General features: G+C 39.7%; 1 protein-coding gene across 1 annotated transcript in view; it reads right to left on the bottom strand.

Moving 5' to 3' along the window:
• The window catches only part of CUNHXorf36 (chromosome unknown CXorf36 homolog), a 34642-nt gene extending 17936 nt beyond the window's left edge, over positions 1–16706 (bottom strand). Inside the window, exons 1-2 of the mRNA XM_012801506.2 lie at positions 16391–16706; positions 7548–7812 (exon numbers count right to left, since the gene is read on the bottom strand). Coding sequence (XP_012656960.2) covers positions 7548–7812; positions 16391–16587 — 462 coding nt within the window. The 5' untranslated portion in view covers positions 16588–16706. The remainder of the gene's footprint in view (positions 1–7547; positions 7813–16390) is intronic.
• Positions 16707–21480: the final 4774 nt, after the last annotated feature.

Here is a 21480-nt window from a genome sequence, read left to right as displayed (position 1 = left end):
AACAACAACAATAATAACAACAAAATAGCCGGGCCTTGTGGCGGGTGCCTGTAGTCCCAGCTACTTGGGAGGCTGAGGCAAGAGAATCACTTAAGCCTAATAATTGGAGGTTGCTGTGAGCTGTGACACCACAGCATTCTACCCAGGGCAACATAGTGAGACTCTGTCTCAAAAATAAATAAATAAATAAAGCTTCTGCACAGCCAAGAAATTAATTAACAGAGCAAATAACCTACAGAATGGGAGAAAACACTCACAATTTTTACATTTGATAAAGGGCTAATAACCAGAAACTATGAAGAACTCAAGGAAATCAGCAAGAAAGAATGATTGAACAACTCCACCAGAAAGTGGGTAAAAGACATGAATAGAAGCTTTTCAAAAGAAGATAGACAAGTGGCCAAAAAACATATGAAAAAATGCTCAACATCACTAACCATCAGGGAAATGCAAATTAAACCCACAATGAGATACCACCTTACCCCTGTCAGAATAGTTTTTATTAAAATGTACAAAAACAATAGATGCTGGCATGGATGGAGAGAGAAAGGAACATTTAAACACTGCTGGGGGACTGCAAATTAGTACATGACCTCTATGGAAAACATCATGGCGATTCCTCAAAGAACTAAAAGTAGACCATTTGATCCAGCAATCCCACTACTGTATATCAACCCAAAGGAAAAAGTCATTTTATCAAAAAATCACCTACACTTGAATGTTTACCACAGCTTAATTTACAATTGCAGAGACATGGAATCAGTCAAAGTGTTCATCAACTAATGAATGGATAGAAAATTGGGAATGTTTGGAATGGGCAAGCCGAATTTAGGAGGAAAAGTGTCATATGTAATCTATATAACTCCAAGGCATATAAATAATTTTTTACCTGAGTGAGAACTACAAGACAGATTTGAAATACATGTTCTAAGGATCCATTCTGTCCAAAGAGAGCATAAACTCCTTTTGAAGGTAGTGAGTTTACCACCACTATATGGTAGGTTAAGATGACCCTTTACCTTACTGAAAGATATGCAAATATTTTAAAGTTTGAATTGGTGAGCTTTCAAGTTTATTCCAACCTATCAAGTCTGTAACATTGTATACTTCAATAAATAGAAATATATTTTGGTCTTTAACAAATTGACATATTGCTCAGTGGTTTGCTCTCATGTATAAACTGGGAATAAATACACTTATTCCCTACTTAACCCACAGAAAAGGTTTACAAAGTGTCTGTCTGTAGAACTCTTGGCTATCCTTGGAGAGAAGAGCTAACACAATTGGAAAAATTACTGCTATAAGTGCCCCTGAGTTAGGATCAAATTAATATTAATTAATAATCTTTATTAATATTAATATATAATCTTTTTGTATTATTTCTCTACATTAATGACCAAACTTGTATTGAAAGCTTCCTGGATTGATTTCCAATATTCCTCTGAGCAGTGATTTGGCAAAGGCTAAATCACAGATTGGGGAAACAGAGTTTTCATCATTATTATTTTCTTGATATTATTACAATTTCAGTTATTTGTTCTATGGCTCAAAAGACAATGTTTTTAAATTCCTGGTTTGGTTGGGCTTTTTTCCCTTTTTAATTTTTTTTCCCTTGGGTAACTTTTTATTTTAAAATAATTTCAAACTTAGAGAAAAGTTACAAGAATAGAACAAGGACCTGCTAGAAATAGGCAGTGTATCTAGATTCACCAACTATTTACATTTCATACTAATTCCACCTCCATCCCTTTAAGAGAGTACCTTCAGACGCAGTTCCCTTTTACCCTTTCTTTTTTTCTTTTTCTTTTTCTTTTTATTAAATCATAAACACATAGATCATGTATACATTAATGTATTTATGGGGTACAATGTGCTGATTTCTTCTCATTTACTTAATTATTGTGTTAAGACATTTATACTCTACACTAATAGATCTGACATATACCCTTGCATTATGCACCATAGGTGTGATCCCACCAGTCACCCTCCCTCTATTGCACCTCCCCTCTCCCCTCTCATCCCTCCTCCTCTCTCCTTTATCTTGGGCCATAGTTGTGATCTATTCTTCATATGAAAGTTTAAGTGATTGTAAATCGGTTTTATAATTGTACTGAGTACATTGGATATTTTTTCTTTCATTCTTGAGATACTTTACTAAGTAAGATATGTTTCAGCTCCATCCATGTAAATGTAAAAGAGGTAAAGTCTTCATTTTTAAGGCTGCATAATATTCCATGGTGTACATATACCCCAATTTATTAATCCATTCATGGGTTGATGGGCACTTAGGCTCCTTCCATGATTTGGCTATTATGAATTGAGCTGCAATGAACAATGTGGTACAAATATCTTTATTATAAAGTGATTTTTGGTCTTTTGGATATACACCTAGTAGAGGAATTGCAGGATCAAATGGCAGGTCTACTTTTAGATCCCCCTGTAGAAGACTGAAAGTGGACCCACACCTTTCACCATTAACAAAAATTGACTCTCACTGGATAAAAGATTTAAACTTAAGACATGCAACTATAAAGATTCTTTTTTCCTTTTTTAATTGTCAATGTCTGATGTTATTCCCTTTTGATTAAATTGCCTTTGTTATTTCTACTTTCAAAAATTTGAGAGGTTTCATGGCCTAATAAACAGTTTATAGAACACAATCACTATATCAATTGAAGTTTTCCAAGTGACTTAAAAATATATATTATATATATATTTGCTTACTTCATATTGTGTGGACATACATAGAAACACAGCCAATCCAGAGGCCTCTGGGCCAACTCACACTTACAGTAAAAACACTCATTCTAGGCAGGGGTCCTCAAACTTTTTAAACAGGGTGCCAGTTCACTGTCCCTCAAACCGTTGGAGGGCTGGACTACAGGCCTGGGGACGAGTTGGCTGCTAAGCAGGACAGGCAGCGGTGGCAAAAACACCTGGTGGGCTGGATAAATGTCATAGGCAGGCCGCATGTGGCCTGTGGGCCGTAGTTTGAGGACGCCTCTTCTAGAGTCTTGAGGGACTTGATTGTCTAACATCTAAGTTCAGGGAAAGCTGAGAGCCCTATAAGGGTGAAACCTGCTTTGAACGGTTTGTTCTCATGACTGTTCAGGTTTCAGTTATGTTTTGGATGGGGGATGCCTCTATTCCATATTTGAGCATCATCTGGAAGGAGCTACTCATGATCTGTTCCATGTCTACCTTTTCCCTAGTCTTCTCTTGCCTTCTTTTTCTTTCTTATCTTGTCTGTGTCAAGACTAGGGAAGCCTTTTGCTGTCTCCTTTTATTCATGAATTTTATCAAGAAGAATTTAGGGGTCAGTTGAATAGACAGACTGGGTCATCTCTTTTCTATGGGTGTATGATACAGTGGTAGCCTGGAAATTAATAGGTTAGTCTCCATCCCATTCCAAATAACCCCCTTTTCACAAATTCTGAGGTGATGAAGTCTCAATGATTCTAATCCCCCCAAATCCCATGATTCATGATCTTAGTTGTTTCAACTCTGAACAATTCCATGATTTGAATGATAAAGTGGGCTGCGTGTGGAGGAGGGAGTGCATCTAGTTGGCTACTGAAACTCCCAGGGGCAATAAACATAGCACTCTACTTCCCATGGGTCACCGGGAGTGTGGTCTTATGTTCTCACAGTCATGATGTACCCGGGAAGGAGCTCTGCTTCCAGAAGACCATTTAGCTAGAGTATGTGCATTGATATCTGGGGAATATTGTCCTATATGGTACTGGGAGGCACTTTTGGTTGCCTAAATTTCCTTTTCCACCAGTAGTCATTTTGTCTTTGACTCCAATGTTAAATAGAGTCCTACACAGCCATTTTAAATTTTTTCTTTTTCAGCATCAATATGGTCATGTTAGTTTTTAAAAAATGCAACTTTTTTTGAAGGTACCTTGACCTCGCAGCCTGTAAGGAATTAAAATATTTATAATCTGAAAACTAACAATGAATCTGATATAAGATTTCCATCTTCATTGAAACACTTTATCATAACTTGCCTTGTATCAGAAGAAGTCAAATATGGTCTGGCGTCTGTCTCCATCACCAGAACGTTATTTTCCAGAGTGCAGGGACCTTGTCTTGACATCCTTATACTCTCCTACTGGCTAGCGTAGGGTCCTAAAAATGCCCCTTACATAATTTGAGTTAAATTTAAGCAAAAATTAATTTCACTTGCTTGGTAGTTACATATAAACAAATACTTTTATTAAGCTATTAAAATGAATTTTGGTTAATTTGCTTATTTCGCTTTTCTATCAATTTCTTAAAAAATAACGAAGACAAAGGAAGTAAAATTGCCAGCTGTTCTTGTTTAAAGAAAGCTGCCTGAGCACCCTATACCGCCATCTAGTGGAAGCAAAGGCTCCTCTGCTGTCTGAGGGAGTAACACAACGACGACAGGAGTGGATCTGCATCCGATCACAGTTGAGGGGATGGGAGGGGGACACAGTGGATGTTCTGTGTTTTTCTCTGATTAGCCACGTCCTGCCTAGGATGGCTGCCTCTTTGCTCTTGGCACAATAGCAGAGGAAGCCTTCTTTGTGGTTTTGCGAACAAGCTCATCATGATAAAAACTCTGAACGGTGTTCTTGGCTGGAGCTTTTGTGGGCTAGTAATTTAAGCTGTGGGTTATTCTCAACAGAGCAATGCAGCTTTTAGAGGAGAAATGTCAAGGTTTTATTAGCATGAGTGCCAAACACACACACACGCACACATAAACACACACACACACACACAGCGCAGTTTCACCCTCTTCCTAATTCTTGGTTGTGTTGTCCTCCTTGGCAGCCTCTGCTGTAGCATACTGCCTGTGGCTCAAGACAGAGTGTCCTTAACACATGTGTAAAGCTGCATTTGGCTCTGCAGGAGAGGAGCCCCAGACACCCTGGCTCAGTCTCTCATGATGACTATTGAGGCTTTTCATCCAAGTTGACTTTATTTATTCATAAGCAAGACTGACAAAGTTCTGAGGTCTCCGAACCAGATTCCTTTTCCTTTACGTTTACTTTAACTTCTTTGATTTTCTTTTTCTCTTATCTCTGCCTTGTCAGCTCTCTGAGCAAAGCCTGTGAGCTCCCTGTGGCCTCGTTTTCTTCCTCTAAATGCATGCCAACATATGCACAAGAGGATATGGACGATTCAGGGCTCTGGCTTACATCCCTGTTGGAAAGTGGCTTTTTAGAAAATCAGAGAAAACCCACTTAAGTTGCACACTGATAGAATCCCAGGGGCTGGCCTGACAGGTAGGCTGAGCAGATCATCAGGCCATTTGGTATGAGTTAAAGGTTGAGGCATGTCTCCCCATCATGTGTCCTACAGGAGCTCTCTGGCTAGCTCTGGAAACTGCCATATAAATATAGAAAGATCATGATTTCCATGTAAGAAATTAGGACTCATGTCTGACATGTTATCTGAAAAATAGAGCAGAGCTGTTCAGCTAAATCTGGGATGAATGGTCACTCAGAGGTTTCATCTCTTATTCCAGCTGAGATCAAAGACAGGCTGCTTGCTTGGAACACTATTGAGAAGAAAATTCTAGGGCCACATCTGGGTTTAGTTATGAGCAGAAACTGGGATGGATTAGGAAGGTCAGAGCTAGCCATGGATGGGCTAAAGAGACCATGGCCATATTGGCTTTAGACACAAATGATGTCTTGGAGGGCTAACAGTGAAATGCCATAAGCTGTTAACATCCTGGCATATGTTACATTATTAGATTAGCTGTCCATCACAAGGCTGTAAGAGAATGGAGTCACAGAATAGGTGAGCTTGTTTTTATGGCTTATTCTTCCTTTTAAAAATTCAGGTAAAATTCACATAACATTATATTCACATTTTAGACCATTTTAAAGTGTACAATTCAGTGACTTACAGCATATCCACAAGATTGTGCAACCATCACCACTATCTAATCCATAACCTTTTCATCACTCCAAAATGAAACCCTGCACCCATCAAATGGTTACTCCCTATTCTTTCCTCCCCTCTGCCCTTGGCAACCACTGATCTGCTTTCTATCTCTGTGGACTTGCCTATTCTGGACATTTCCTATCAATGGAATAGTACAAGTATGTAGCCTTTTGTATCTGGCTTATTTCACTGAGCATAATGTTTTCAAGGTTCATTCATGTTGTAGTGTGTATCAGTGCCTCATTCCTTTTTTATGGCTGAATAATATTCTATTGTATGGCTATAATACATTTTTGTTTATCCATTTATCAACTGATAAAAATTTGGGTTGTTTCCATGTTTTGGCTTCGTGAATAATGCTTATATACAAGTTTTTGTTTGCAGACTTGTTTTAAATCCTCTTGGGTAAATAGCTGAGGTTTTTGTTTTTTGCCATTTGGGGGGGAAGACAGATGTATTTGAAAGTGTCTGATAGGTGAGTTTTGCTAGGAAGAAAAGAGCAGGAGTTTGGGAGCTGCCTGAAGGAGATCTAGAAGGAGAAAAGAGTGGAGCAGAATGCCTTAGGCCAGCTATGGAATCCCAAGGGCAAAGGGTCTCTGGAAAGGAGGGCAGGGGAGGAAGAAGATGATGCCAAAATAAGACAGCAGTGACCTTGAACTTGATTTGTGGAAGAATGAGGTTTGTCCAGAATTTATAAAATGGCTGCTGATATTTTTCTGTTTTTTATAAGGAGGAAAAAAATTTCTGGTGGGGATGAAATGATGGGTTAAGGAAGGGCCAAAGTAAAGTGAAAGTGGTAATGGTTTTGGTCTTGTCTTACCAGGATATTAACAGATGCTGTTTGGCAGAAAGAAGAAAAGCTTTTTTTGCTTGTAACACAAAATAATAAAATTGGTAGAACAAATTTTAGCATAATAAATTGAAGAAAGGGGCCCGTTTATGACAAGATGCTGCTATGTGTTTCTGTGGCAATGAGCTTTTTCCAAAGCATCTTCATCTTTATAAGCTCATTAGGATGAATGAATCAGTCAGAGCAAGTACCATTTGCTGCCATTTAAGAAATAAGAAAATCAAGACACCCAGCATGACACCTGGTGATAGTAGATGTTCACTCAATATTTGTTGAATAAATGAAGCAGAGTCATATCAACTATTTTCAGAGGAGGAATGTCAGAGCAAAGTGAAGGAAGTTCTGGGCTTAAATCTAAGGTCAACTGGTTAGTGAGTGAAGGACCCACATCAGTAGTCTGTCCTTTGTCCTGGTATAGAATGTTATCACAGTATCAACTACATTGCTTTATGGTGATTTGTGCTATGTATGTCTCCGCCATCAAGCCATATGTTCCTGGGGGTGGAGCTTTGTCTGATATATCTTTGAATCTCTAGGATGTAGCACAGTTAAAACTTGTTGGATGATTGGATGAATAGGAACCAGAACCTATCTGTTCTTTCTGGGTCTCTTCTCATTCTGCCACAGCTGTTAGCGGCAAATCAAGGACTCAATCACAGTTTCCATGTCCCAAGGATCTTTTCCTTATGTCCTAATGTCTATACCCATCAATGTAGGTGACATAGCGTGTACCTGGCAGGTTGCTTTGGACTTGCCAGGACTGCACACTTACCTGAACCAGGTCTGGTGTGAGGCGCTTGGCCTGCAGCCACTTCTGGAACCTCCCTGTTTTCCGCAGGACACGTTCAATGCTGCAGGTCTTTGGGGCTGATGCAGAGGCACAGATTCTCCTGTCTGAGATCTCATCTTGGTATTTGCTGACCAACCTCAAGATCTCTACAGGGCGCCAGGTTTTGGAATCATCTGAGTAATTTGCAGGGTAAAAAGGCATGTAGTCAGGAGGCAGTCCTAGTTGGGGAGCCAGCCAGTTGTCAAACCTGTTGGGAGAATAATCCTTTTAGGATTGGCCTATGAGTTAGAGGCCTACATAGCTTGGGGACAGAGACACAGAGGACAACAGCCCATCTGATCCATTTCTCCTCCTTAGGCTGGGGCACTCTGAATTCTTTTGGTGAGAGAATGATTTTTGTCTCCTCTAAGATAGGGAAGTGTATGTGTGATGTCAGAAAAAGTGAGAGAAATGTGTGGGACAGACACAAACTTTATCCTCTTGCAACTGGCGTGAAAAGACTAGCTACGGCTCTCTGAACTTCTACACTGTGTAAAGATGGCAGCTTTACACATGCTGACATTTTTTTTGAGACAGAGTCTTACTTTGTCATTCTTGGTAAAGTGTCATGGCATCATAGCTCACAGCAACCTCCAATTCCTGGGCTCAAGTGATACTCTTGCCTTAGCCTCCCAAGTAGCTGGGACTATAGGCACCTGCCACAATGCCCGGCTAGTTTTAGAGATGGAGTCTCACTCTTACTCAGGCAATCCACCCGCCTTGGCCTCCCAGAGTACTAGGATTACAGGTATGAGCCACTGCACTTGGCCAAAGGAATTCACGCAATGCTGACATTTTTGATTCTCCTAATATCTCATCCCAACTTGGTAGGAGTGGATACTGAGGCATATAGAGCTTACATACCTTGCCTAATGTCAGACTACACGTTTTCACATGGGAGTGCAAACCATAGGCTGCCTGCCATCAAATGGAACCATCTTTCCCTTTCCTTATACTGGTCCCCCAAACTATCTGCCTTCTGACCAGTCGCTAGGTCTTGAAGAAGCTCTTGAGCCTGCACTGGAGAGACCACAAAATCTCCCTATCCAACCCTAAAGAGTCACATTAATTTTTTTTTTAGTCTAAACATTTAAGTTATCAACACAAACCAAGTCTCAGATAATAGAAACTGCTAAGTCGTCACCAAATTTGAAGCTATCTGGGTTCCAGGAGGTATGTAATTGTGCACAGTGGCCTGTTCATCCTTAATCCTCCTCAGGGGAGAGAAACTGACCTATTATCATCTGCCAATTTCCTAGGCCCCCCGTTTATCCTTTTCTTTATACTCACTTCTCCAGCTGTGTGCTGACATTTCCATTAGGGAAGAGTATTGAATCTCCTTTTGATTTATATATGAAATTACTCAGAAAAAGTTTACCTTTATTATTATTAATAATTGAGGGTTGTACTGCAAATAAAAATCAGTTGTCTATATAAGATATGTTACATATTTAATTTAAATGAGAATCTTTAATTCTTATTATTGAGCATTATTGGGCACCTCCATGATGAGTTTTAGATAATGCATTTTGGATGATTTTGAATTAGCGTTTTAATTAGCCCCCAATCCTAGATTGTTTTGTTTTCTCATTTATATGATGTAGCTTTACCCTAAATGACAGCAAGGTTTTTCTACTATTTTGATGAGAAAGAAAGCCACATAAAAACTTACAAGGAGACTTTTCTAGGGAGCTGGAAAGGCCAGGCCTTTGAATCCCTGAGGGATAGAATAGAAATCTATGCCTTTCACATTTAGGAAGGTGCTCCAACAGAAACTGTCAGTAAGCAACTTCTGCAATACAGGACAACGCAAGTTGCAATATAAGTAGGCACAAAGAATTATGTTTAAGAATGTTACCACAAATAAATTTAAAAAGATGAAACACTGTAAACTTGAAATGAATCAATTTCAAGATAACTGAGGGAAATGATCATCCCCTGTGGGATGATAAGGAAGGGCCCAGGGCCCAGAGGCAGGCCTGTTTGCCTATTTCCTACAGTGGTTCTTGCTCATGGAGGAGAGAGCCACCCCTCCTTCCAAAGGACCTGCAACTAAGGATTTAAAACCAGGTGTCTCTTATAGATTAGTAACACACACTTACGAAACCCTTAACAGTGCCTGTCACTTTGCTGAACACTTTATGCATTGATTCTCTTAATACTTTTTATAAAATTATGACTTAATACTACTATTAACCATACAGATGAGGAAAACTAAGCATAGAATGGTTATGTCTTTTGCCCAAGGTCACATGACCAGGAATTGGAGGAAGTGGCATTCAAGGCTCCAGAGTTTCAACTGTTATCACTTTGTACGTGCTTGTTCCTCCATTATCCATTTTATGAGTTAGCTAGTGGGAACAGATTGGTAACATTTTGGGGGGTTATAGATGGCAGGGTTCTGAAAGATTATTTTGTCCCTTCCCCCTTCTCATCTTGTTTTGGGGATGAGAAAATTGGAGGCAGAACATATGTGACTTGTCTGAAGAATTGCAAACAATTAGTGGTGAGGGAGGGCAGATCTCGGGGCTCCTGTTCTAATTGTGAGGGTGGCATGGAGGAGTGACTTCCTAAACTGCAAGAAAAACTTACTATCCTTTTTTTCTGTCCCTACCTTCTCAGGAGGGTCTACTGAGATGACAGCACTATGTTGGCAAGGGACTTGAAATATATGACTGCGCAGGTTCAGTAACAGCTTGAGCTTTCCATATGGGCTGAGACAAATAAACAAGCTTACAGGCTTTACTTCTCCCTCCTCCATTCTAAGTGATAATACATTTATTGTATTGAATGGGAAGTGTATATTCTTACAACATTGATTACTTACTTTGTTGAATAGAAGAATGTCAGTGAGAAAATAGGTCTTGCTTTTTATTCACTAAAATGTTAATATCCTGGCATTTGGAAAACTACAAAAATAGAGGCACCTTTCTAATTTTCCTTCTACATCAAGATCACGAGCATGATCAAAGTGAGGCTGGCCAAGTTCATCATTGTGTTGAATGATGAACTAACAGGATCATGGTATTTCAGAGCTGAAAGGAAGCAGCAAGACCACGAGGTTCAATCCTATTATGTTCCTTAACATGGAGAGTAGGGTAAGAGTGTGGAGGGGAGGGATAGCTTTGGAGTTAGAATGAAATGTTGTCTTCTTATGCATAATTTTTATGCTGTTTGTATTCAAATATTAAGTATATAGACACATCTTCCTAAAGATTTCTTTCTCTCTTCCCTTTTCTCCATTCCCCAGCTTTACATCTAACCATTAAACCATCTGGTGTCTTCCCAACATGCTTAGAAGAGTTCATGCTTCTTAGTGCTTAGAGCTTAGTTCACAATGCTCTTTGCCTGCTGCACTGCCTGCTTTATCACCTGCTGCTGCCCTTACAAACTTGCTCTGATCTTAGCAAACCACTGGCTATCCTTGGATAAACCACATTCTTTCAGGCTTCTGTGCCTCTACTCGCCTGTAATCTACTGATCCCTTTGAGACACTTTCTCCCTCTTTCTTGTCTGTAAACCCCCTATCCAACCCTTTAAAAGTCAGTAGCTCAGCGGCTAAGGCACCAGACACATACACCAGAGCTGGCGGGTTCGAATCCAGCCCAGGCCTGTCAAACAGCAGTGACAACAACAACAACAACAACAATAAAAATAGCCAGACTTTGTGGTGGGTAGTCCCGGCTACTTGGAGGCTGAGGCAAGAGAATTGCTTAAGCCCAAGAGTTTGAGGTTACTGTGAGCTGTAATGCCACGGCACTCCACCCAGGACAGCAAAAGTGAAACTCTGTCTCAAAAAAAAAAAAATAAAAAAAGAATTAAAATAAAAATAAAACTCAGATAGGTACCATCTCTTCTTATTTTCACTCCTTCATCACCCAGTTGGTACCTTTCCACTCCTGTGGGACACTTTGTATAGGATATTTTAAAAAATATTCCTTATACTCTGTTTTGACCATTGGTTTACTTTTCTGTCTTCCCAATAGAAAGTAAACTCCTTTAGAGCAAGGACTTGGCCTCTTTGAATGTTGTAACTCAATGCCTGGCAGAGCCCCTGGTACTAAGTTAGTGCTTGATAGTTGGATGTATAGATAGATGGAGGTGTATTTGGATGTAGAGGAGGATAAGTGGGTAGAGAGATACATAGAGGTTGGATGGTGGGATGCACAGAATGATGATTTGGTGGAAGAATGCATGGAGGGATGTCTAGATTAATGGGTGGATGAATGAGTGCATGTATGGAGGACCAACTATGTAGATGGATAGTTTTGCCACAAGCCTGCAGGCCCTGAAGTTCTCAAAGCCTCTCTGAGTTTATGTGAGGAAGGGAGTTAAAGTAATAATTATATATTTTCTGAGGGAAAGAAGATGGACAAGAGGCAAGGGAGAAGGCAAGGCAAAATCAAGCCTAATGATTTGTTTATTTCACTGTGAGCTCCTCAATGCTCACTTGGAAGTGTTTAAATATTTTTTTTAACACTTTGGGAATGGCAGTGGAATGTCAAGCCAAGTGTGTATAGTACGGAAAGTGAGGTAAAGCATCTGCCCTGGGAAGTGCCCAGGAACTCCTAGGAGCAATTCTAATTGGAGATATTGCCACTGTGTACCTCTCACTCCACACACATGTACTATACTGATCAATCAGATTCTGGTAGACCTTAGCAATTGTTGTGGTCACTCAGGATTTCACATATAGGCACATTTTCAGCAGGAAAAGCATGCCAATCAGGCTTACTCATTGTCTTAGCTTACCTTAACATTTTCACTCAGGATTTAAAAGTTGACATGGAATGCATGCGAAAATTTGCAAAGGTCAATGATTGAATATGGAGAACTTCTGATTCATCCCTAACATTCTTGCTAAAGAAAAGATAAAGGAAAGAAGCAAAGGCGACATTCATCTACTGATCATGTCTTCAGTGAACCCAACAAGCCTGGGAAACCCATCTGTGGCTTGTTGCTGAACCAATACAAGCATTGTCCAATCCTTAGTGAGCACCAAGACCTAGCTATATCTCTTCAGCCAAAAGTCTGAGAGTTTTGGATGGGCTTTCTCCTAAAGCATCATGGTAATCATTTCAAAAGTGGAGAAATGTTTGGGGATTAACAAGAATGCAAAGAACAGATACACCATTAGAAAGAGAGGCGAAGGACTTGAAATTGTAGACAATTTAGCAAAGAAGAAATACAAATGTTCAATACATCTGGAAAAAAGTCTCAACTCAGAAAAAAAAGTCTCAACTCAGAAGAAATACAAATTTAATAATAATATTACATATTTAAATTGTATATATGTACATTCTAAACACTTGTAATTTTTTTGACCCAGAAATTTTACTTTTAAGAGTTTGTCATAAGAAATTAATCAATGATCTGTGCACTATATGACCACAGGGATGTTTAACATAGCACCATTTGCAATACTGAAAAGCAAAATAAAGCCCCCTACTCTGCCTATGATGGATTAGTTAAATTAATTGTGTTTGATTGGTGCAATTAAGTACCATGAAGCCATTAAAAATAAAATTGTAGACATCATTTAATAATGTGGAAAAGTATTTCTGATATTAAATAAAATTTTCTAAAAGAGTATTATACATAGATGGTCACATTTTTGTTGAAAAAAATTCTTAATTCATACTTAGAAAAGGGGTGGTGAGGATATACAACAAAATGTCCATTAAGTGATAATCTCTTAGTGGAGGAATTACATATTTTTATATTGTGCTTTCCTTAATAAATATTTTCTGAAAGTTCTAAAATCAGGAGATACTATTTTTCTAATAAGAAAGAAGTTATGTAGAATGTAGAGAAAGGGACTCTAAACAAGTCCACATCACCAGACCCTCTCATTGCCTCTTTCTGCCTTTTGTACTGAGAATGAATATTCTTGATACAAAGATCTGTAAACCTGAATGTGCCCTGCCTGCTGTTTTCCTGCCTGTATCTGCACACTTCCCTTTCAGGGACACATGGAAAATGAATTCTAAGGGAGATGAAGTAATATCCTGAACTCTAATGGAACACAAACTTATTTAGCAAAATGCTTTCTGAATTTGCCTAATACATGAGTGGTAAGAAAAACTTCATTCTTTGGTGAACAAGGAGGATGTGAACCTAGAACTCTTCCTCAGTTGAATTCCTCAATTTCTCTCCCTCCTATTTTAAAATATCTTAAAATATGTCTGTATTCTCATTGCTTCCTTTCTCTGAGGAATCAGCAACACTTCACCTGTGTTCTTCGTCCTCTTTGTCCCATTACCAGAGTGAAAAAACTTGAGTTCACTTTCAACACCTCCATCTTTATTTCCTCTCACATGGAGTTGGTCAACAAAATGACTATAGATGAACTGACTTGTGTCCTTCCTGCCATAATTTGTTCCCTATGACCTCTCTCATGAGCTATGGCAACTGTTCTCACATCCCCCGCCAATATCACCAGTCCATCCTGCACACTGTGTCCCTGAGATCTTTTCAAAACATAGGTCTCTAGTCTCTTCCCAGATAAACAACCTTATCACTGCCTGCAAGAGAGCTCTGCCTGCAAGAGACCTCAGCTTGGGGTCTTTCAACTTTTCAAGATTAAAAAATGCCTTAAGGGTGGTGCCTGTGGCTCAAAGGAGTAGGGTGCCCACCCCATATGCCAGAGGTGGCAGGTTCAAAGACAGCCCTGGCCAAAAACTGCAAAAAAAAAAAATGCCTTAAAGAAGGTTTACAAGGAAGAGTTCACCATCAACTCCATAAAATATCTATGGTCTCATAAAAAAAGCTTAACATTTTATATTAGTATTTTCTTTTGTTAAATTTTTTTGAGAGAGAGTCTTGCTTTGTTGCCCTAGCCAGAGTTCAGTGGTGTGATTATAGTTCCCTATAACCTCAAACTCCTTGGCTCAAGTGATCCGCTGTCTCAGCCTCTGGAGTAGCTGGGACTAAAGTTGCATGCCACCATGCCTGGCCAATTTCTTAATTTTTATTTTATTATTTTTATTTTTAAAATAAAGACTTGGTTTTAATTTTCTTTTTTTATTAAATCATAAACACATAGATCATGTATACATTAACGCATCTATGGAGTAATGCAAGTAATGTGCTGATTTCATAGAATTAGGAGCGTTTACATCACACTGGTTAATATATACCTCATCTCGTTTACTTAATTATTGTGTTAAGACATTTATACTCTATACTTAATAGATCCAACATGTACCCTTGCATTATGGAGATGAAGTTTCATTATGTTGCCCAGGTTGACCTTGAACTCCCAGCCTCAAGCTATCTTTCTGCCTTGGCTTCCTAAAATGCTAGAATTACAGGTTTGAGCCACCATACCCAGGCTTGATTGGTATTTTCTATTTATTATTTCTGTTTATCAATTTAATTGAATAATCAAATATGTCTTTGGTTACTACAGATTGGAAATAAAATCATTGTTAATTAATGCCTTTTGTTTAGTCATCAAATATTACAAGCATGAGGTAGATCCATCAGAGAGGATGGAAGAGAAGAGGCAAATGACAATGAGTTTTTGGTACTGAAAAGGCTAGGAACCACTGGTCCACAAATTAAAGTCCCAATTCATTGGCATGATATTCAAGGCTTTGTGCCCTGTGTATCCTTGCAACCTCCTTTGCCACACCTCCATGTACATCCCATACTCTAACCAGTGAACATCTCTTACCTCAACCCTCCACCTCTGAGCCTTTGCTTAAGCAGCTTCTTCTGCCTTAAGCCCTTCCTCTCTTATTAAATATCAGCTCATTCTTTAAGACCTGGCTCAGAATACTTCCCCCTGGAGAAACCTTTCCCTAGTTCCTATGCACAATTAATGTTTCCTCCCTGGAGCTCCTGGAGGTCCTTTACACTGACTTGCATCAGAACAAGCCTTATTATGAATATTTGTAACACTATCCTTTTCTCCTGTTCCCCTGGAGGGTAATGATCAGGGTTATAGTGGCTGTCACCATAGCACCTGCTAGATCTTGGCTATGATAAAGGCTTATCAACTGTGTGTTGACAGCCTTGAATTCCAGAATATGACACCATTCTTTCAGAGCCATGTGCATTGTAGTTTACTAAACTCTGGTTTTCCTCGGACCAAGGCAACATCTCACAACAGAAAATTGGCTCAGAAACTTTGGAACAAATTGCGCTGGTTTGAATCCCAGATCTACCATTTATTAGGGGGTGACTTTGATTAAGTCACTATACCTTTTTCTTGTAACATAATTTTTACTGTATATATTTACAGTGTACAACATGATGTTGTATGATACACACACACACACACACACACACACATAGTAAAATGGTTACTACAGTGGAACAAATTAACACATCCATCTTATCACAACTAGTTACCCCATTTCCCATCCCCCCACTTAATCTTGTTATGTCTCAGTTGACTATTCAAATAATTGGTGCGAACTGCTAACTCTCAGGATGGTTTAAAATGTCTGTCAAATAGTAGGCTTTCTATAAATTTTATTTATTTCCCCTAATGAGAAATGAACTTGGTAAACTCAATAGTTCCAGTCCTGTTTACAGAAAAGAAAACTTCAAACTTTCATTTTAAAAGAAAACGTTGGATTTAGCATTTAGGGCTGGGATTTGGCTTCACACTTTGCCCTCTGACCCACCCCAGCTTCAAACCACTACCACCTTGATTAAATGGTTTCATTTCTGTTCCCACCCATATGTTATATCCTGATTCCTTTTCAAGAAACTGGGTATCTTCACATGAAGGGAAAAAAAATTGCCCCTCAGAGTTATTTGATTGAGATTCTGACCTTATTTCTTCTTTAAAGAACTTCTTACAAATAGATGTCCCGATGCAGGCATTGCATTTATCAAGACCGAGGAAAGTCCTTCCAAAACTGTAGCTGGTTCTGACTCGGGGCATCAGAGAAGGAGGGGAAAAAGGTGGTAAGGAGTAAGAAGAGCTCAGGGCTGAGACCCACAGCAGCAGGACCAGCCGGGACTCCATCTCCAGCTCTGGGCTGTAGCTGCAGCCTTTGGTTGCCCACTCACAGCTGCACAGAAGCAGGCCTTGGACAAAGAGGAAGCTGTCAAAGAGGGCTGGCTTCTGGGGGCTGACCCCATGTCGGCCTCCCTGCTTTCTGTTTGAGGATACCGAGGAGCTTGGGGCTAATGAGGCTGGGGAGGAGATGAGGAAGTCCATGGAGGATGCTGATAACGCTGTTTCCAGAGTTACTCTTCCTCTGCCTGCGGCGGCTGCCTCAAGCTGGGGAGGGGCTCACTGGCAGATTTCGGGGAAGGACAATGGTCAGGGCTTCCCTATGTGGTCCTTTTGACAAATACAGGATATCCTGGCTGGGCAGGAAAGTCCATGCAGGATGTGTGTCCGACCTGGGTTCCACCTGGGAGTTTCAAAGGATCCTGAAGGCCTCCGCCCTCCACTGTTTTAATTCTGAATATGTCTGTCCCTATGGGTTACCCACACATACACTCACACACACACACTCAGACACACATATCCCAATTTCCCGTTATTTCCCCCCTGTACCTGGTAATTTGTCCTGCCCCTTAATCAGCCCTACTTCCTCTACTCTTACCATATTTGGCTATGAAATTACCAGAGGCTAGTTTGCTGGCTACTAAGTAGCACATTTAACAATGATTTGAAAGGCCAAGGCTTTTTGCTGCTTACAGAATAGAAAACCCCAGGTTAGTCTACCTACTTTGCTGATCTGAGAACAAAAGAGGGAAAAGCACCTGCTAGCTTTTGTTGCATGATGATGGGAACACTAGGAGGGGCCTTCAGTCTGGATCCAGCTGTGCCTATCTGTCTCCCTGAAGCTGGAAAGCCCCTTCTACCTTTTATCACCCTGCATTGCTTCTCAGTGGCTGGCCTGACTTAGTAGGATTTAACAGCCCCAGGATTGTCTTTCTTTGGATGCCACAGCTTGGAGTAGATGGGAGTGCTAATTTGGGACTAGAGAGTTTTTGAGGACTCATCAAGGAAGGCAAGTTGCCTGACTTCCTGAGAGGAAGTGCATGTGGAGAATAGGGCCGTTTGAGAATATAAGAGAGTGCACATGAAAATGGGACTGGGAGAGGCGAAAAGGGAGATGAGAGGGAGTAAGGATGGCCTCAGGAGACTTGGCAAATTTTGCTAAACATTGGTGGGAGGAGCAGGGTAAAGGCAGCTCTCTGATGATTAAACATGTGTTTATTAGCCATCTGTATAACTTCTTCAGGGAAATGTCTGGTCATAGTTGTGTTTTTTGTTTTTGAAATTTGACATTTCTTTATATATTCTTGATCAGGGGTCCTCAAACTTTTTAAACAGGGGGCCAGTTCACTGTCCCTCAGACCATCGGAGGGCCAGACTGCAGGCCTCCGGAGGAGTCATCTGCTAAGCAGGACAGGCAGCGGGCGGGCAAAAACACCGGGTGGGCCAGATAAATGTCCTAGGCGGGCCACATGCTGCCCACGGGCCATAGTTTAAGGACGCCTGTATCTTGATTCTAGTCCTTTGTTGAATATGCAAATTTTTTTTTAGGTGCTAACTTGTCTTTTATCTTCTTTTTTTTTTTTTTTTGAGACAGAGTCTCACTTTGTTACCCTCGGTAGAGTGCTGTGGCGTCACAGCTCACAGCAACCTCCAGCTCTTGGGCTTAGGCCATTCTCTTGCCTCAGGCTTCCAAGTAGCTGGGACTACAGGCACCTGCCACAATGCCTGGCTATTTTTTTGTTGCAGTTTGGCCAGGGCTGGATTCAAACCTGCCATCCTAAGTATATGGGGCCAGCGCTCTACTCATTGAGTCACAGGTGCTGCCCAGTCTTTTATCCTCTTAAAAGAGTCTTTCATAGAGCAAAAGTTTTAAATTTTGATGAAGTCCAATTTGTCAAATTTTTATTTTGTGGATCATGCTTTTGGTGTCAACTGTGATAAAAGAAAAAACTTCAGCACATTTAAATTCTTAAGAGTTTCTTTGTATATTCTGTGATTCATGAATTGGGGCACACCAAACCCCAAGTGGCTAGCACTCTGAGGAAGAGGACAAGAGGAGCAAGAGAAGAACATTTCATATGTAGGCAAAGTGTTTGCAGAAGCAAGACAAAACAATCTTGATTAGTTAGAATGGAAAAGTCTCTTATTAGAGGTTAGTTGGTGGGTTCTGATTGGTACAGTATTACAGTATCTAGTTTCAATTTACCATTTATGTTGGGTTTTGGATTATTCAGCTAGGAATTTAAATCACTAGCACCCTAGTTTAATGGTCTCCCAATTAGATTTTTTGAGCAATTCCCTTTTGATCACTGTCTCATTTATGAGAGATTGACCAAAACTTGGGCATAAGTGCCACTCTGCCATTATCATGGTTATGTTGTCTTTGTGTCAGTGTGGAACTGTTATATCATGACATCAGGCTCAGGAAAGAAAGATTCCTTTTGTTGCTCTAATCACTGTAAGACCATCTGGCGTACTGTTAATAGCTGCAAACACACATTTAAGACCCTTGAGAGAATATAGTGCACCAGGGAGATTATGATGATGACTATCAGGAAGATAATACCAAGACACTGGCATATGCTCCTTAGCCAAGGTCCCCACAAACAAAAACCAACTAACATTTCTTCTTTCTTTCTTTCTTTCTTTTTTTTTTTTTTGAGACAGAATATCAAGCTGTCACCCTGGGTAGAATGCTGTAGCATCACAGCTCACAGCAACCTCCAACTCTTGGCCTCAAGCAATTCTCTGGCCTCAGCCTCCCAAATAGCTGGGACTACAGGCACCCACCACAATGGCTGGCTATTTTTCTTTGTTGTTGTTGTTGCAGTTGTCATTATTGTTTTTTCAGGCCTGGGCCAGGTGCAAACCTGCCAGCCTCGGTGTATGTGGCTGGTGCCCTACCCACTGAGCTACAGGTGCTACCTCCAACTAACATTTCTATTGAAACAAAACAAAAACAAAGATCAATGACTAAAACATACTATAAATTCAGTTTCTGAATGCAGAGGAAAGTTAATTAAGATTTCTAGATTTGACCTTGAAACATTTTCCTGGCTTGCAGTTTAAATGTCTCTAATTATGGCATTGAGTGAACTCCCTAACATGAGCATCAGAGATGAGAGCAGTCCTAAACATCAAGTTGTCCATGTTTAACTTGTGGGGTTTCAAGAACAGAGTACTTTCTTTTTTTAGTGATTTCAAGAGGAGAATTGGAGGAGTCAAGAAGAATTCAGGATCCAGTCTTGTCTACAAGAAGATAATAAAACTTGAAAACAATGAGCAGGGCTACACTCTAATAACAAAAATTATGTACAGATTCATTTGGATTTCTGGAATGGTCTGAAGTTAGTTTTAGGTCAAAAATACTTAATTTAAAAATTTTGAGGAAGTTTGTATAAAATGTTAAAACGTCCAAAACACTTGATTAAATAGAATCATTAGTCACTATGAAAGAACAAATGGCAAATATAGAATGGCTACATAGCTATAAGAATATTGAGGTTTTTAATATCGAGAAGATCCACTTTTCTACATAACCAAAGATCTAATGAAACAGCAGTGTCCTGCTATTTAGTTGCAAGGGTCCAGTTTCAGGGAAGACAATTTTTCCACAGACTGGGATTGGGTGATGGTTTGTGGATGATTTAAGTGCATTATATTTACTGTACTCTTTATTTCTATTATAGGCAATCTCCAAGTTACAAACATCTGACTTATGTACAACTCACACTTATGAATGGAGGCAATTATAATAAGTTGTAAAGTTATAAATATCCAATTGACATACCCATACTTACAGGTAATAAGTAAATGTATCTGTTCCAACTTACCTACAAATTTAACTGAAGAACAAACCTACAGAACCTACTTCATTTGTAATTCAGGAACTGCCTGTATTATTACATTGTAATATATAACTAAAGAATTATAAACTCACTATAGTGCAGAATCAGTGGGAGCCGAGCATGTTTTCCTTCAGCTAGATAGTCCCAATGCATCACTGCCTCAGCTCCACCTCAGATTATCAGGCATTAAATTCTCATAGGGAGTGTGAAACCTAAATCTCTCACATGCTGAGTTTTCAGTAGGATTTCTGCTCCTATGAGAATCTAATGGTGTTGCTGATCTGACAGGAGGCAAAGCTCGGGCAGTAATATGATCAATGAATAGTGGCTATAAATATAGATGAAACTTAACTTAGAATTTAATAATTTCCTCCAGTATCTCTTCCTTGACCCAACTGTCATTCAGCATAAGATTGTTTAGTTTCCATGCCTTTGTGTGGGGATGAAAATTTTTGTTGAAGTTGAGTTCCACCTTTATTGCCTTGTGTTCTGAAAAGATACAAGGTATAATTTCAATTATTTTGATTTTGTTGAGGTTTTATTTGTGTACTAGGATATAGTCTACTTTGGAGGATGTTCCATGGGCTGATGAGAAGAATTCCTTAGCTTTGGGATGGTGTGTTCTGTATATGTCTATTAAGCCCAATTTTTCTAGGGTTGTCTTTAAGCCCCTTGTATCTTTGTTTAGTTTCTGTTTAGAGGATCTATCCAGTTCTGTCAGAAGGGTGTTAAAGTTACCAGATTTTATGGTGTTAGGGTAAGGTGACCAGACATCCCGCCTTTGGCGGGACAGTCCCGATTTTTAACAATTTGTCCCGCATCCTCAGTGTTTTTAAAAAGTCCCTATTTTTGGAAAAAATGCACGACAAGCTAGGGAACAGCAGGAGAACAGGAAGGGAATGTATAGTTTTCATCTGCCATGTGGCTATTTCACCAGGATATGAGTTTTATATTATTTTGTTAATTTTATAATGTTAAACTTTAATAATAACAAATAATTGTTGAGAACTGATTATCGAGAACCGCTTATCAAAGTTTGCATTGTTGTCAGGCC

The sequence above is a fragment of the Otolemur garnettii genome, unplaced genomic scaffold (genome assembly GCF_000181295.1).
Source record: "Otolemur garnettii isolate 467f Iridium unplaced genomic scaffold, OtoGar3 scaffold00009, whole genome shotgun sequence".
In the NCBI taxonomy this organism is placed as follows: Eukaryota; Metazoa; Chordata; class Mammalia; order Primates; family Galagidae; genus Otolemur; species Otolemur garnettii.
The sequence above is the reverse complement of the archived record's forward strand: the minus strand, read 5'-3'. Positions and strand labels throughout refer to the sequence as shown.